Raw genomic sequence first — 17,779 nt, forward strand, 5'->3', positions numbered from 1 at the left:
ATTATATACAATTGTGTTTGATGAGATTCAGGCAGGGCACCATCTGTTACATGCATCTTAGCGAGTTGTATATTATTTTTCCAATTTTTTATTTGGAACAGAACATTTATGTACATGGTTTCACTAGTAATCTGACACGACTCATTTCATCTCCTACTACTCTTTTCATAAAACTTAACCTTCAAAATAAACATTGTAATGCAATAGATTTCGAACTAGGGTAAATGATCCCGTAGATACTGAAATACCTATGTAAAATGCAAAGCATGATTTACAATATAATTAACAACTACTGGGTATTTCTACCATTGGTAAAAAAAATAAAGAAATTCAGGTACATATTACCCGGGTCCATTTGATCCATAATTCGTGAACTGAACCATGATATTTTTCTCCTAAACCAAATCAAATTAAATCACACGCTTTTAAGATCCCTTGAGAGATTCTCCACGAGAATAAACATTAAAGTTTCAATAGGGAAACTCTCAAGCACTTTTAACTTAAACAGAAATTCCTCATTTAACAAGTCAATTAGTTCTCGGTACGGGAGTACATAATATGATATTTAAACTACTCTTTAATAATTTTCAAACGATAGTTCAAGAAACGTACACAGAAAAGGAGGGGGGAAGTCAGTAAGTTCCAATGAAGAATAACTCATGAATTAGTTTCTAAATTTAACGTTCCGCAGAAAACCGCGATAGAAAGAAAATTTCTGATTCTAATGAACATACATAAAGTGGAAACACTTCTACTGTCAAGAATTTAAGAAAACAAAACCGACAGGAAATGGGAGTGCCAAGTATAATAACAAATATAACACAGTGACAAGGCAATACATAAACACCTAAACATAGTGTGTGCCCAACTCTACAGTGAAACATCCTAAAGTTACCTCACCCAGAAAAAGAGAAGCAAATATTCAAAACCCCTCATGACATGAAAGATATAGCCCTCCACCATAAGCCCATGCGAACAGGAAAAATTATCTGCAATAAACAGAAAGAGTATTTTTTTTTCAGCATCAAATTTCAATATGATTAATGAAAAGCAAAATGATGTAAAAAACTCGACTGCACAATAAACAGTGAAAACATTTTAGGAAAAGATGGATTTTTAAAGTTTTAACAGTCGAGATGAAAAAAAAAAAATTTAATTTCAGTTTATATTTGAGTAATAACTAAAATCTGCAAAAGGCTTTTTTTGAAAATATTTAAGTTGTTATTTTTCAACAACTATTCTCCCTTTTAATTTTCCATCTCTCTTTCATATTCTCCCTTTTAACTTTCCACAAATACTCTCTTTCATATATTAAAGTCATTTTTTGTCTCATCCAAACAATTATTTTCAATTCACTTTACAACTTTACTCAACAAAAAGTCATTATGTAAACCTCTTCTGGAAATAAGAAACGCTGAAATGTATCATAGTTTCACGCTTCCATTTATGACACTCAAAATGATAAATATATACTTAACAACACCACCATCCAGATGTTAAATCATCTAACAGAAGGAATTTGAGAAGACTTGCGAACATCCTTAAGCAGTAGAGGACCAATTTTAATAAACTATGTGGTTTTCTACCAATACGATGCTCACACAATGTCATCAAGTGAATTCCACTTTTCTTTTCTTTCTTTTTTTTGACCTCATGATCTCTTCATATCAATTACCAAATTCAAATAGCTTTGAGCACACGATGGATCTTCTAAAGTCTAAGACTCTTGATGCTCTTCACTTGCTTCACTTAAATTAAGAAAAAAGCAGTTTACCAAAAGAGCCTTAACTAAAGTGACCAAGTACCTTCAGGGATTTATTTGATCCTTGGATGAAATCCCTACTTTTCCCCCATTTTGACCTACCCTATCCCGCTTCCACTACTAGGTCACAGATCTCCTTTATAACACTTCGTCCAAAGAAGTATTTTCAATACTAGTTCCACAGATTAGGAACTCAATCTACAGTGATGTATCTCCAAATGAGAAAAAACATTATGGCGGTCATTCAGATCGGTTTGGCCCTTCAAAATGAAGTCACATAAATTAACATGACCTAGGCACATTAACTTAATTACTACATCCAATTACACAATCTATGACACTAATGTTTTACCCTGATCTTCAAAAAACAACTGTATTATATCCCAGTAAGTTGTTGAACACCACAACATGTATAGGAGCAGACTCTGAGGCGGAAAATAGGACACTCGTTTTTCTCATGTTAAAACCATTTGATACGGAAGGAAGATAAACCTTCAAACAATAAGGCTTCAATAAGACGGAATTATCAAATACAATTAAGATAGCAGGGGGCATCAGGTTTTCAGCTTAGAGAAGCTTCTTTCTAATCTCATAATTTAGTAAATGAGTGACCATGTTTGCTTTCCTCTGAGAAATATATCAATTCCCAACAAGGTCGTTTTGTATAAGAGACTAAACAAAGCTTTTCATGGATGTTCAGTTAGACACCCAAAATTATTTCCCCTTTAGCTCTAAAATCTTTCAAGTAAATCAAAATAGGCAGTCATTTGAAAATAAGATCACAGAGGAAAGAAGACCCTCATAAAAAGTGAGAAATGCCAACTTATTTTGTTGTACAACACCCAACAGCAAGAAACTGATATCTTTTTTGGTATAAAGATCACCTAAGCAAGTTTTACCTTCACCAACAAAAGGATTTCCATATACACAGCTACGAATCAAACATTATTTTCCAAAGAACAACTCTATTATTGGATAAAAATAATGTGGGACCTGTTAATAAGGAGTAGAACTCACATCGTTTGGTAGAACCCACATGAATCCTACTCAGTAACAACTAATGTTCCTCACGAAAATTTAAAAGCAAATTGAGCCACACAAGCATTATATATAGCAGTTTATGGTAAAGATATCAAAGCACACTTTTACATCATGAATCCTGCATAAAATAATATTAGTTATTGAAGATATCCCGAATCAAATCAATAATGGAATAGAATAGCATACCTAAATTTCTTTCCACAAAAAAAATAAGGCAGGACCTAACTTCATGATGTGTGCTTGTCTGGATGGCTTCGTTTAGCTTTGCGTCGTGCATGGTTATTTCCACTTCGAGAAGGTTTATTCACTTTTTTATCGCTGCAGACAATAAAAGTCATTACTATTAAGTTCCAAATATATGTGTAAAGAGAACATACAGATCAATATAAAGCAAATTAGTGCACAAATTTTGAAAAAGATTAAAGATCGACCAGAACACAGCTGAAAACACTCTAGCCACAAAAATAATGGGTAGAGCCAAAAGAGCCGAGGCCTGCAAAATTGTCAAAATATTAGTCATTTCACCTAATCACTGACAATTTCAGTAATACTTATCAGGACAGAAAATCATTCATTACCGCAAACCATTCTAACTCTTTAGTAGCAAGAGGTCTGGTGAGCTCATGCTTTTTCAGTGTCTCTTGGACAGTGGCTTGGACCTTCATTAAAAAAAAAATCAATACCAAAATGAAAATGCAATTAATCCTAATTTCAATACTAGGCAAAATTTTCAGCATTTATTAATTAAACAATAATTAGAAAAGTCAACAGAACTCTTTAATAATGTAGTAAAATCAGATGAAAAAGTCATTTCAGATCATGGAACTAAAATGAATTTCAGTGAGTATGTCATCAAGATATTAAAATCCTAGCTTTAGGTCAGAATCACATTATGGTAAATGAAAGGAACTTTAGAAACACTTCTAACCAAATCTGTTTTCAGCAACATCACTTCTATGTCTAAATCACAGTACAACCGAGCAAAAGTAAAATGTTTTAGCATGTAACAGTAAAAAGACTATGAAATGAGCAGACCAGTATGAATAAAATTGGCTCAGACCAGTCAATCTGACCAGTTAGACAAAAAACTGGTAGAGTCCAAGGAAGTTTTGGATTGGAAATGCTATTTGAACCAGATCAAAGAAGTATGTACCAGATAGTTTTCTATGGATGACAGTGTGATTAAATTATTTGAACTAATCATGTTGAATTTTAAAACAACACAAAACACTCTATTTTTTAATGATTTTTTATTATAAAATATGAAGCTTCTGTTAGCATGCAAAGTGAATTCTCTTGACTACAGCTCACCCGTCAATATTGTACAATCTCCCAGGTCTGAATTCTTGAATTTTCACGTTGTGTCTAGCACTGTGCACACAGTTACTAATTCAATTTAAATGTTTACTTGATGGGTAGTGTATTATCCTGCTAAGTGAGGAAATTTTGACAGAAGTTTATTTCAAAGTTTCAGTAATAGGACTTCAATCCAAGACACAAGCACTTTAAAATAAATATTATTAATAGAGTAAGATTTTTATTTAACACAAAAACATAATACTTTTAATACAAACTTAAAAAAACTTATATGCACCACTTCATGTGGTTCAAATAGTGATTCAATAGTTTGACCAATGACCCATTAACCTAAAAGCCTTTACTGAGTCAATGATCAGTTTGGTTGATAACATTCGGGCATACCACTCACATTGCCCCCTTAAATGAATAAATATATGTAAAGGAATAATTTCTCCTTTATTTTCTTTAGTTCTATCATACTGAGTCCTGATAATATATATAGGGCTTTAATCTGACTCAAACACCTTTAGTAAATTTCATAAAACCAATACAAATTCTTTCTTTTATTTCTTCACAATTCTGATATGCAAATATATGAAGTTTCCTTTGACTATATTTCTTCCTTTAAAAAAAAAACAATTAAGACTGATTACGGGAATGACCAACTATAAATTTCAAAATACATACTGCCAACCAAAGTTTATATTGCCAATTTTCTCATAAGTAGATACAGTGCAAGAGGAATACAATTAAAAAACAATAATAGCGCCGATATCAACAATAAATAATGGCAAGCAATAAGTTATTGCATATACTTCCTTTCTTTAACAACTAAAAATGATTGAAGGAAAGGACAACTACATGTTTCAAAAGACAGACTGTCCAACCAAAGTTTACATTTTTCAATTTTTTTTTTTAAATACGGTGCAAAAGGAAAACATGTAAAAAAACAATAAAGGTATTTATATCAGCAATAAATAATGATAAATACAATAAGGATTGCACAACTTTTCCAATATTCTAATAAAAGATGAAGACTGAAACCTGGCGATGATATGTAGTAGCTGATTCCAAAAATTTCCCATAACTATGAACAACTTTATTTGTGTAGGGCTTCAAAACCACTTGTACTTTATCAACATGAGGTTTAGCTGCAACAGCAATCTGATCAATGTATGGCTTGCTGAACTTTCTAGCTTCCTGTCAACCAGTAGTCTTAAGAGACACATCTGCAAACAAAACCAACAAAACAAAAGGATGAATTGAAGAGGTTTGTACCTGATAATAAGGATGAACAAATTCTTTTGCCTTGCTTAAATGGGGAGAAATTGTCTTCCTGGTAGCCTCATAACCTTCAACAGTTTTTGTGGTCAATAATTGCAAATGCGGTTCAGCACTTGTTTTCACCACAGACCACTGTTCTTTTACAGCAGGGACCCATTTCTTCAATTGAAAAAGGAGGAAGTGAAAATGAAAACAATTTAGTTTGGCTGGGTATTTAAGAAAATGAAAAGATATTTACAAACGAGGAAGATCGCAAATGGATACCAATTACCATATTATCAGGACGAGGGTTAAAAAGAGACAATTCGGAAAAAAGTCCATATGAACTAAAATTGCAGTATACCACTGGTTAGAAGTGCATGCTTTTTGGCTATTCGTTACACGTAAATAGAAACATGCCCAGCAAAGCATAGCAAAAAACTAAGTAAATGGAGGTCTTACAGTTTTAATGGTTTCCACATGAGGTTCAGCCCACTTTCCAGCTTGTGCCTTTTTATCTAGGGCCTAGAGTAAATAGGAAAGACATTTAAATAAAGAAGCCAATATGACTCGCTTGCAGTGATAAAGAAACAAAATAAAGTGTATTTGTAATAGATTAACATATCAAAAGAAATAACAGAAACAGAAGAATAATAGCCAAAATGAAAACCAATAACATTACCTTTTGAGCAACCTTTTCCCAAACAGGTTTCCCATGTTTGTTCCATTGAGTCTCAACACAAGACTGGTAGAAAAATAAAACTCTCAGAACTGGTGAGGAAGGATGTTCTAACAAAAAACATCAGAGGAGATACAACATAGACTCACCTTACTATGAAGATAGTGTACAGCAAGCCAAGGTGGAAGCCAAGCACCACGTGTCTGATTATAACACCAGTATGAATCAATTCAATGTACGTAATTATAATTATTAATATGATAAAAAATTTCGAGAAAATGAAATGGTTTTCTAATCTATCATTATTTGTAGCAATAGGCAACTGCTGCACACAAAAACAAAAAATGGAAAAATCTAAAATGCTACAATTTAACAATGAAATAGAAAATATTAGATATGAGAAGAAAAATATGGTGAAATCATTACATTACACAATCCATTTCAAAATATTAAGATTATGGACATTCGTTTTGAACTCAAGATTTTAAGTTTTTCATCTTTGAAGTGAATATGGTGAAATCATTACACAAAGCCTTTCAAAATAATAAGATAACGGAAACTCGTTTTGGACTAAAGATTTTATATTTTTCATATTTTGAAGGGTATTTAGACTAGGAGTTCCAGGTCGTGGATATTAAACTGGATCTAAGCAAGGCTAATGGTAGTTTGGCAATTGCTTGGAGCTACATCAAAACCCCACAACATATGTTCAGTCTCACCCTGGTTATCCATGAGTCCGACTTAAACATACTAAGGCTGAGATTTCTATGATTGAATCACATGCTAGTTTGAGTTACAGTGTCCAACAATGGTTAGAGCTTTCTATTGTCCCTTGTTGGTGTTTGGAGTGTTTGTCAAAAAAAAAAAAGGAATGTCTAAGTGCAGCTTGTAAACGTAGCTCTCCATGGTAACCGCACTCAAAGGATCAAATCAAGGATGAATGATGAGATTTTACCTTTTCTATTTTATGAAGTTTAAGTTATTACGAGCTTATGGATTCTGTTCATTAAGCACTGAATTTAATTGAAAAACAATCCATCAGAAACCAGTATTTACATGTACAAGTATTTTCAAATAATATTTTATTTAGTATTTAACATGAACAATTCACTTTTATTTGACCTCCAGTGTTTTTTAGTAAAATATCAATTTAAGAACTCCAGTCCAAGGTAAGAGCCACCATGTTTATCACAAAGCAGTGTACTTAAATGGCTGCTATGGCAGCACAAAATCACCATTACATAGTCGAATTTTGTGGATCGACAATCGCAACTCCTTCTGTCATTGCCATGATTGCATGATGCAGCCTACATCGTCCTGCCATCTCCAACAAGCCTCCACTCAATTGAACTTTAAGTTAATTTTTAATTTTTGTGCATTTATTTTTATTAGCATACACCTTAACTTTTTTATACATACACAATTCATCTTTTCAACTGCTATGCAACTTCAGCTATTTTCTCACGATTTTATCCAATCCAATCAGTAAGCAATAGCAGTGTCACACAAAGACTGAGCCTAAAAGCTAAGCAATGACATCCAATTAATTCATTTATTTTCCTGCATTATTGTTAATAATATGTTGACATTTTCAATAACAACCCTAAAACCTTAACCAACAAATAAACTATTCGCAATTTTGCAAGGCTATAAATAAAATGACAAAGAATTTAAAGATATTCTTCAGTTTCAGATAGAAGGCACAACATCGATAGCTAAAACGGCTATCAAAATTTACAGACGTGTAAGAATGATATAATGATGTAGGTATTAAACTGAATTGGTGAATTATTACCGAACTCAACTCTGCTTCTATGACAGCTGCCTCAAACTTAGCCTTCACCATCTCTTCCTAAACAAGAATATTAGGTGAAAATCAAAAGACTTCAATCAAAAATATCATCAAGCATCCTCCTGCACAACATAGACAAGAAAATCTATGCACTGACATACCTCGGTAACTTTAAGAGCACGCTCCGTTTTCTGAATCTGTGTCCTCTGCTCCTGGTTTATCTTTTGAAGCTGTGAAAAATGTACTTACTCAGGTCACCGCGTCATCCTTAGACAGAATATATTTGAATAACTTGAAAATCGATTACAGTACTGCAGGTAACTAGTGAAAAATAATGACATAATGGTTTTTAATTCGTTTTTTGGATGTAATAGAGGTCAATAGTAATTCTCTTAGATCTAAAATGAGAGTCGGATCAACCTAAAGCCAACAGCAGTAGATATTATTATCATACCAACTAACAAAAAACTAGCAGCTAATGATGATGCTGCAGTAATACACAATACATCAGAGGATGGATGCACGTCAAGCCAAGCATAATCCAAAAGCATGCACCAAAAAAATGAATAGTAAATTCGACATGAAAATAAACAAACAGCAAGGTGCGGCTGCCTGCTGAGCTGACAACGTCAGTTTCTAAGACCTACTGAAGCCTCCAACCAAGAGAATATCCTAATTCACACTTGCTTGTCAATAATAGCATAAAAACTTCTACACCATTAACATCTCAAAGCAAACTCTACGAAAATTTCCAAATTTGAGGAATCAGAACATGCAGCATGTATTAAGTCATAGTGGAAAGCGAAAAGTAGAGATAGGCAGGACTATACATGCAAAAAAAAAATGGCAGAGAAGTATAGCATGTTGTTCAAAGCTAGAAGAATACAGTTACAATTACAATACAAACGAAGGAGGAAAAAGGAGAATGGCATGTGAAAACCAAAAGGTAGATATGTAGAAAATGGAGATTAACGTATGCCCTTCCCAAGTGAGAATTGAACATGTGAAGGTGCATAAGTTACTCCTAGAACAGATCAATTTTATTACAAGACACATTGATAAGAAGAAGTGAAATGAAAAGGGAATATAACTCAGCGTATGTGTAATTAAAATACTAAAGTATTTACACAAAAATCAACTGTAAATAGTGATTAAGAATTAGTTTCAAGGACAAAACAATAATGAGGTGCACTTAAGGCACATTAGTTAAAACAGAACTGTTGGTAAACGTAAAACTTACATCTTCTAATTTTGAGTTCAAGTCATTAACTTTTTTCTCTAACCCAAGCACTCGAGTTTCCCAGTTCCCTTTCTCCCTGTTTTGTGTTTCTAGTTCCCCTTTAAGCTTGTCCACCTGCATAAAGAATTTCTGAGTCTGCACTATAGAATAATGATCATACAAGACACGTCTACTGGCTGATTTATAAGTAACCTGATTCTGTAGTTCAACAGCCCGTGCATGAGCCTTTCCGACTTGCTCTTCAGCATCCAATGACCCTTTTTTCTGAGAGGAAAAATATTTTTTAAAGTTTTCTAAGTACAATTTATTAACAAAAAAAAAATACTACCAACAATACAATAAAGCATGAGAATGGGATGCTTACACTAACCACCGATACTCAAATTATCATTATTACATGAAGTAACAATACCACATCAATATTAAAAAAAGAAAACATCTGTGTAATGAAGAAAAATTGTAATCCAGGTCTAGTCCCACACCTGGAGAGAAGCAATATCATTCTGCAGGGACTGTATGGTGACCGATTTATCTTGAATAATTTTTTCTTTTCCGGCCACAATTTCGTCCTTCCTCTTCACTTCTTCTGACTTTTCTCTGATTTCAGATTCTTCAAAATAAAATTAAACACGACACATGTTAGTCATAAAAAGAAACCGTAAGAAATCAGCATGTATCCAGATGAAAAAGGGGAGGGAATTATAACTCCTTGAATTCAAATGACATGAAACGAAACCATAAAAAGAAGTCATTACAATCGTAAATCGTTAGCAAGTACGCAAAAAAGGTACTTGTATAAAGATCAATCAACAGCACTCTCATTGACAGCATAAACAAAAACCAGAAATTGCTATTTAAACACGGCGACTGCACCTAATTTAAAACCGTGAGCACGACAACACTACGACTCACAATCATAGCACGGTCCTAATTTCAATTGCAGAGAAACAAAAATCGTAAACGCGGAGTTGCCGGTGACCGAAGAGTGCAACTACTAAAATTAAAATCTGGAAATGAAAAAAATCGAGATTAAAAACAGAGTTAGGTTTTCATTTTGCATAGAAGACGAAAACAGACCGAGAATTCGGATCTTAGAATTGAGTTGATCTAATTGGATCTTGAAGGCAGAGGAATCAGGCTCTGCTACGCTTCCGTCGACGGAAACATCAGCCTCGGCCCCGACGATGGCGAAAATTAGGGCTACTGAAAACGCAAAGAAGAAGAGCTTCGTGGGCGCCATCGCAATACAGATTTGCTTTGCCGCCAACAAAGCTTCGGAGAAAAACACACCCTCGTCGGTGTTCTGATATTTATAACACCTTCGTCGTTTACAAGAAGCTTTTCTATTGCTTTTCTTTTTCTCTAGAAATAAATAGTAATTGAATATTCATGTTTTTCTTTATTATATAGTATATACTGAATGTTGATGATACATACCCATACACTCTTCACGCTATAATTGAATCGGCAATTGTCAATTATAGAATTTTTATTTAATTTTACAAAAATAGCCTAAAATTAAACCTTTTCTTTTTTTACTCAGTGGTTTAATAAATTTCAGAAAATAAGGAAAAAGGGAAGCACGAGGTGGGCGTGGCGTTGGAGAACCTGATCTGATCTTTTATTTTAAAAGACGATGCGATGTGAACAAGTGGCAACTCAGGCCCACCAAAATCTAATGATTCATCCATAATAATATTGATGCAAGACATGTTTGTTCACAATCGATTAACTTTTTCAATTTTTCCAAAATATAATTAACTTTTTCTATGCTGAATAAATCTTTTAGGACAGTAGTAAAATCAAGTATTTCTCATTACTGATTTTCATAATTAATTTCACTGTTCCAAACTTTAAATTTATATGGAAAAATAATTTTCTAGAAGATCATAAAAGAGAAATGTGGTTGAGTAGTTGTGTGCTTCGGGTAGGTGAAGACATCGTGGGAGGTTTGAAATGGATTACATCACAGGACCAACAAAAGTAGTTGACTATTAAGAGATTTTGAAAACATGCGAAATAGTGGTAGGGGAGTTTTATAAAAAATATAAATGTTGATTTATCGAGAAGGATTTAATTGGTGAAATCAGAGTCCAATCAGATAAAACTACACTTTGATTCCCAATAATATATATATTATTTAAATAATAATTTGGAAATACTACATTTTACTATTTTCATTGCATTATTTATTATACTATCAGATACTTTATTTTATTTTTTTCGTGTTCGGGATTTTCTTGATAAATTTATTTTACCAAAATACTTTTTTTCTCGAGAAAAAATAGCAAGATTGTTGTCAAGATGTTGTTTTTTTATTATGGAAGTCGATTAACGTTATTGATGGATATTATTTATTAAACTAATGATATTGATATTTTACGAAAGACTGACTGTGACCACATGTGTTGTGTTGTGGGAGTGAAAAGGAGAAAAATTCAATTCTATGGATGGAAACTTGTTTTTGTTTATTCCATAAATGATGAATCGCATGTTCACGTAACAAAGACTATGACTACTCAAGCAACAATATCCAACGGCCAAAAAATATATAAAATTGATTGAAAATGTCATTCAAATGAAAATATAATAAAATAAGTGGCACATGAAAACATTGCCCAAACAAATATTTACAGACATATATGCTGCGAACATGTTGAATTTTTTATTTTTTCTACGTGAGACGTGTATAAGGAAAAATTGGAGATTAATCAAAATAAAATTATTTAAAATATAAAAAATGTGTATGATTAATTGCAAAGTCATCGAAATTTTACGTCAGATGAAAAGTGTCCAAGTTTATATAAAAATTCGCATGTTTAATTATATATATATATAGTCCTATGTGTCTTTGTGACATTTCAACAGTGACGATGGTAGTGCGAACACAATGGTTTCACGACATTAAAGTTGAGAAACAAAAATACAGGACATAGTCGATGAACTCACGGCATTTTGTCTTATGATTCTACGTTGTATTTAACTTAAGTCAAAATATACTGTCCTTTGTAATTAACTGAAAAAATCTTATGTTAAAAGTGATAAATATAAAAATTATTTTTACATAAATGAAAAAAATAATACAAGATTTTAATTACTAAAAGGATAAATATATTTTGACATAAATTAAATAGAACTATAAGATAAAATCTTATATGGCTGTTAAAACTAATAAATATAAAATTTATTTTTATATCAATGAAAATTTCAATCAAACCACCTTATATAAATATATATATATATATATATATATATATATATATATATATATATATATATTTCCTAAAATAAGTGTTGATCAAATAATAATATGCAAGTTTTAAATCTAATTTAATTTTAAAAAATGGTTTGTAATATTATTATAAAAAGGACCTTTGATATTTTTTGTTCTGGATTTAACTTAAACTCGACGTTTTATAAGAAAACGTTGAATTTTACATAATTGATATCGTATTTCACGTGGATCACATCAATTGATGTCGATTTGATACTATTTGACCTCGAATTTGTTTTTATTTTTAAAAAATTTGTTTTTACAATAATACCACACCTGAAATACAGAAAATGATCCCAACACATCACAAAATTATATATATCATGTGTTTCAAGTAATTAAAATACTAAACAATAACCAACCAAAATATTAACCTTTTTGAAGGGTTGAAAATGAAAAACACCGAAAGAGAATGAACACAAGCAATGGAGAGGGAAAACGTCGTTGCCGAGGTCCGAGAACTCGCGCACAAGAATTGCACCAAAAGTCAATGAAAACAATTTTTAGTCGATGCAAATGAAAGATAATGGTTCCAAACATAATGTAATTTCTGCAAAATAATTTAAAAAAGTGTAAAGTGGAAGAAAACTCACTTGAACGATAATGACAAACTAGAAAACAAGACGAAAAGACAAAAACAACGAGAGAAAAAACGCAAAATGATGCTTACATTATGGAAGGGATTTGACATTGGCCCCCTTCCAAGCCGACGTCAAATTGCTTTAAGACATCGGCTCCCCATTCGCAGTCGATGTTTAAGTTGTAAAAAAAATTAATATTGACATCCAAAATGAGGTATTTTCGCACATTTTTTACGTTCGTGGGTGAAAGGACCGAAGTCTGATTCAAATTAGATGTCAAAGGACCTGTAGACGACATGTAAAATCAATATAATAGTGACTTTTCAGTTTTGTTTGCAGACTTTTAACATCTGTGAGGTGGGGAACCGGTGTCTATAATGTATTTGACGTCGGGGACTCCTGGAGTCGAATCTATAATGACATTTTCTTTATAAAATTAACTGTCACCGGTCATTTTTTATGTTGGATTTTTGTTCGTTAAATGTTAAATGTGTGATATTAAATACTATTTTTACACTAATGTAATTAATATATATATATATATATATATATATATATATATATATATATGTTTATTTATTTATTTGAAGTTTACCTTATGTAAAACTTTTAATATTTAATATATTTCGTATATTCATATCCTTCCTCGTTTGTTCTATTTTGGTTATTTTCCTTCTTTCTTGTACTCGTAATATTGAGTATCTCAAAGTTAGAAGGACAAAAGTTCTAAATTTTACCAGTTTTAAATCACAAGAGTATTAATAGAAATGCACGGTGGTTTTAGGTTTCAACTTTTGTAACTAATGAAGTTTTTACGTTCACAATTGAATGTTCAAGTCTATTGATGTTTCAATGAGAGGTCTTTGTTTTACACCAATTATTTATTAATAATTTTGAACTTTTCTAACATATCATACGTGACTCAATTAAACATATTTCTTAGGATAATGATGCTTTGACAACATTTTTTTTGACAATATTTTAATATAATTTATGTATCATTTTATGATTGGTACAAAATTATTCCACAATTAATAATAATAATAATAATAATCATAAACATCAACATTGATCAATCACAGAATGACACGTAGATGATGTTAAAATGTTGTCAAAAAAATATTATCAAATTATTATTGTCCTATTGTAAAATCTCATATTTAATATTATTCTTATATCTGTACTAGTATAAGAGGGTGTTTCTTTTACTTTCTACTTGTTTTCCTTCATTTTGTTCACTGTGTTTCTAATTATTTGTCATTGGTATTGCCATTGATTATAAGTTGGATGTAACATCAAGTGTGTGGAGGGTTGATGTGGCTAGTGATTTATCGTTAAAAGCGTAAGTTATTTTTCTTTTGTTATGGCCGAATAAGTTAGCATAAGGGATAAGGGCTAAGGATTGTATACTTTGTGAAGACTTAGTGTTTTTCTTAATAAATAATTATATTGATTAATTTATGTTTCGGTAAATTGGTTGAGGCCGAGATACGAGCGTACCGCTCCTTCCAGTGATGCTGTTGCTGTCGCGTCTCCTTCTTGTATGATGCTTTTTGAAGGAAAATGGGCTGGGTACCTGCAAAGGTACTCCGACGCTCAAGGAAGAAAAGGGTTATGGAACCTCAACTCTCAAGAAAGTGATTATAATGTTACCCTAGAATATTATCTAGAGTCTCTAGAACGTAGAGGGAACGTATCTGGACTTTTGTCCTGTCATTGTATTTATAGGCCAATAAAAATAACCTTACCTAAAAATGTGGTTAGTTACTCATAAATATCTTAACTGCTTAAAATATCTAAGATATTTTATCCAATAAATATCTTATTATACAATTTATAACGGTTATTTAAACTTAAAAAAACTGACAAGGGTCTGAAAAAAATTAAATATTATATATATATATATATATATATATATATATATATATATATATATATATATATATAAATAAAGTTGTATAAAAAAGTAACTTATTAAGTTATTGTCTTTTTCTTTTTATTCCTAATAGTTAGATTTATTGATAAATAAGTATATATAAAGAAACTGGTATATAGTTAGAGAGATTTACATCTCATAAATCACAAGGGAATTCATATAAAAAAGATTATATGATATTATTTTTAATTCAAAATCTAAATTTAATTAATTTCGAAATATAATTAATTTGCTGATTTTTTTTCTTGTATATTATTCACCTCATTATCTTAGAAATACAATATTAATAAAACATTGATTTAACTCGTGAGAGATTCACGTTACTTATAATCTAAAAAATTCTTAAAATAATGAGTTCAAAATTTTTATTTCTTATATATTGTTAAATTTTTCATTTTTACTAAATGTGACGTAAGTTCATACTTTAACACTCTCAATATTTTATTATTTAACGAGAAACTCCAAAACTTCGTGCTCCACACTTGAATTCCCTACACTAATTTATACAATATATTTTTCTTTCATTCTTACATTTTCCTTGTGCCTTAAAAGTTTCAAAAACAAATTGCTCTTTCCCTTTAAGCATCTTCTTTCCAAAAATTTAAGGTAGTTAAAAGATTAACTAGGACATCCATTTGAGTGTAACTTCAATAAATTCCTTTCCTTTATATGTATTCCGCGGTTTCATTTACCTTCCCTCAATAAGCTTTTTGGTGTTTTGCTTCATCTCTCTTTAACCTTAATGTATGAAACATTTTCTTATATTTAAGTTAACCAAATGAACGACCAATGAACTATTTTATTATGTGTGAATTTTCTTTATCAACAAAAAATATTATAAAAATATATATATAGTAGAGTAGCATGTGAATCACCAGTTGATATAAATATTTTTATTAATTATACCTTAATAGGAGCAATGGTGGTGATAATAACTGATGGAAATATTGTTTGTGGTTGGCGAAATGATGGAAGTAGCTGAGTTACTTAAATGCCAACGCTAACCTCAATTTTTGTTTCTAATTTGGTTGGTTCACAAATTCATTACGGAGAGGCCAATACATTTATGCCTCTTATTGCTTCTATACTTTTATTTTTTATTTTTTTTACTTTTTAGTATTATGAAGAATTACTCGAAAACACTTTTGATATGTTTCTGTTATTTTAACTTTATTAGAAACTATCATTTTTTGTATTTTACACAGTACATGCAACAGATGAAATATTAATTAGTATTCCCGTACAACAACTTTAACCTTTAACCTATGGTTCATATAAATGACAACTTTAATATTTTATTAATGATAATTTTATACTGGGTATACCTTTTTTTGTTAGTCCAGTAATTAAATCATACAATTTAACATTCATGTATCCTTTAAATTTAAAATAATGGTGTAAAAGTGAATTTTTGTAAATTTAAATTTGAGTTTTAGGATACGTACAGTTTCAGCCTGTAGAGCACGGGCCCCATATTTTAGTAATTAAAAAAATATCATGGAGAAGTTAATTTCACCAAACATAGCTGATAAAAACATTGAATTCTCGGTTGAACAAGTCATTAACCGAAACATAATTAAATATTTAAAGTTTCATTAAATATTTGTTTTAAAGAATATTTAAATATTACAGAATTTTTCAAGGAATTCATATAACTTATCAATTATTTTTTAGAACTAAATCAATTGGGCAAAATTAATTAAATATCCTAAAACATGTGAATAATATGTCTTAAATTTGATTTTTAAATACTTTTTTACTATAATGTGTTATAACATAGCATTAATGATAAAAAAAATTAAAAATAATTACAAACGAAAAATATTAAGTCTAAAATACTTAATATCTTTTTTTTTCAAATTATAAAATAGTGAATTAGGGGCAGAACACGATTTAACCTACTAGGTTGATAGCTTGGGTAAGTGGATTAAGTCACCAAAATTTGTCTAAATAATTATTATATTTAATCATTTCACCTATACAGTCCAACTCATAATAATGATAATCTCAAGATAGTCCCATGATTAACTAAATATTATTTTCTTCAAACATTTCAACATATCATCTTTATTATTTTTTTAATCTTTACACTTGATTTTCTTAATAGTCTATGCTTTTCTATTTACGAGTAACTTTGTTAGAAACACGATTTAATTATTAAAAGAGTTTATTATAAATCTAAAATAAATATTTATAAAGTATAGAGTATAAACCAAAACCATTAGTCATGTTACCGAAACAAGTTGTTATCTTAATGTATTGGAAATAAAAACGGTTAGACTTAACTCGTTCAGTTAAATTTAAAGGGTGGTACTCTCTTCACCACCACACTATCTCCTTATTCCTTTATCTCCTTATTCCTTTTTTATCCTTGAATAACTCTTCATTCCCTTTTTATCCTTGAGTAACGGATGTCAATATTTATAAACGAATATCCGTTAAAAGACAAATGAATCTCGATATTCGTGTTCAAATGTTTGACCTTTGTTTAAGAATCAAGACGTGACTGATGTTGACGTACGTTTAAGAAGAGGGAGGTGGAAGAGTTGTTTTGTTGTGTTAAGAAAAAACAAAGTAGCTATATGTTTTCTGTCAGCACTTGTACTCTTCCCTCCCATTTCCCTCCACCCTACCCATGTCGTCGCCTCTGCCGACTCACCGTCGTCTATTCCTCCTTCCGCTGCCACAGCCGCAGACGCCATTTCCTCCCCGCCACCACCTCCACCTCTTCCTCATCCGAACACAAGTTCGAAGCTGTCATCGACCTCACTCCTCTGACCGCTTTCCAATCTAACATTCGCTGATTCATACTTTCCGGAAGAGACGCTTACCTCGATTTGCAAACCCTCCTTACTCTCGACCACAACCGCAGACTCGTAGTTTCTGTTTAAATTCCAGATGAAGAAGATCAC

The 17,779-nt window shown here is 31.2% G+C and overlaps 1 protein-coding gene across 1 annotated transcript; it reads right to left on the minus strand.

The window, feature by feature from the left end:
- Positions 1-703: 703 nt before the first annotated feature.
- LOC124826130 (uncharacterized) lies at positions 704-10,440 on the minus strand. Its single transcript, XM_088107060.1, has 15 exons — positions 10,154-10,440; positions 9,559-9,686; positions 9,269-9,340; positions 9,077-9,190; positions 7,998-8,066; positions 7,840-7,896; positions 6,194-6,247; positions 6,048-6,110; positions 5,828-5,890; positions 5,381-5,545; positions 5,147-5,302; positions 3,382-3,462; positions 3,235-3,296; positions 2,990-3,121; positions 704-989 (listed from the first exon to the last, which is right to left on the minus strand). The coding sequence occupies exons 1-14, from the start codon at positions 10,314-10,316 to the stop codon at positions 3,031-3,033; spliced, it is 1,338 nt and encodes a 445-aa protein (XP_087963186.1). The 5' UTR covers positions 10,317-10,440; the 3' UTR covers positions 704-989; positions 2,990-3,030.
- Positions 10,441-17,779: the final 7,339 nt, after the last annotated feature.

This window comes from Vigna umbellata, chromosome 2, assembly GCF_029865625.1.
Source record: "Vigna umbellata cultivar VRB3 chromosome 2, Vumbellata_1.0, whole genome shotgun sequence".
Taxonomy (NCBI): Eukaryota; Viridiplantae; Streptophyta; class Magnoliopsida; order Fabales; family Fabaceae; genus Vigna; species Vigna umbellata.

What these genes read in the sequence shown, in the direction of transcription:
- LOC124826130 (XM_088107060.1), bottom strand. Translation starts at nt 10,316, where the DNA reads ATGGCGCCCACGAAGCTCTTCTTCTTTGCGTTTTCAGTAGCCCTAATT. An exon ending in ATGATATTGCTTCTCTCCAG is followed by an intron (nt 9,341 to 9,558) that starts GTGTGGGACTAG and finishes TTTTCCTCTCAG; the next exon opens with AAAAAAGGGTCATTGGATGC. An exon ending in TTGTTCATCCTTATTATCAG is followed by an intron (nt 5,303 to 5,380) that starts GTACAAACCTCT and finishes ACTGGTTGACAG; the next exon opens with GAAGCTAGAAAGTTCAGCAA.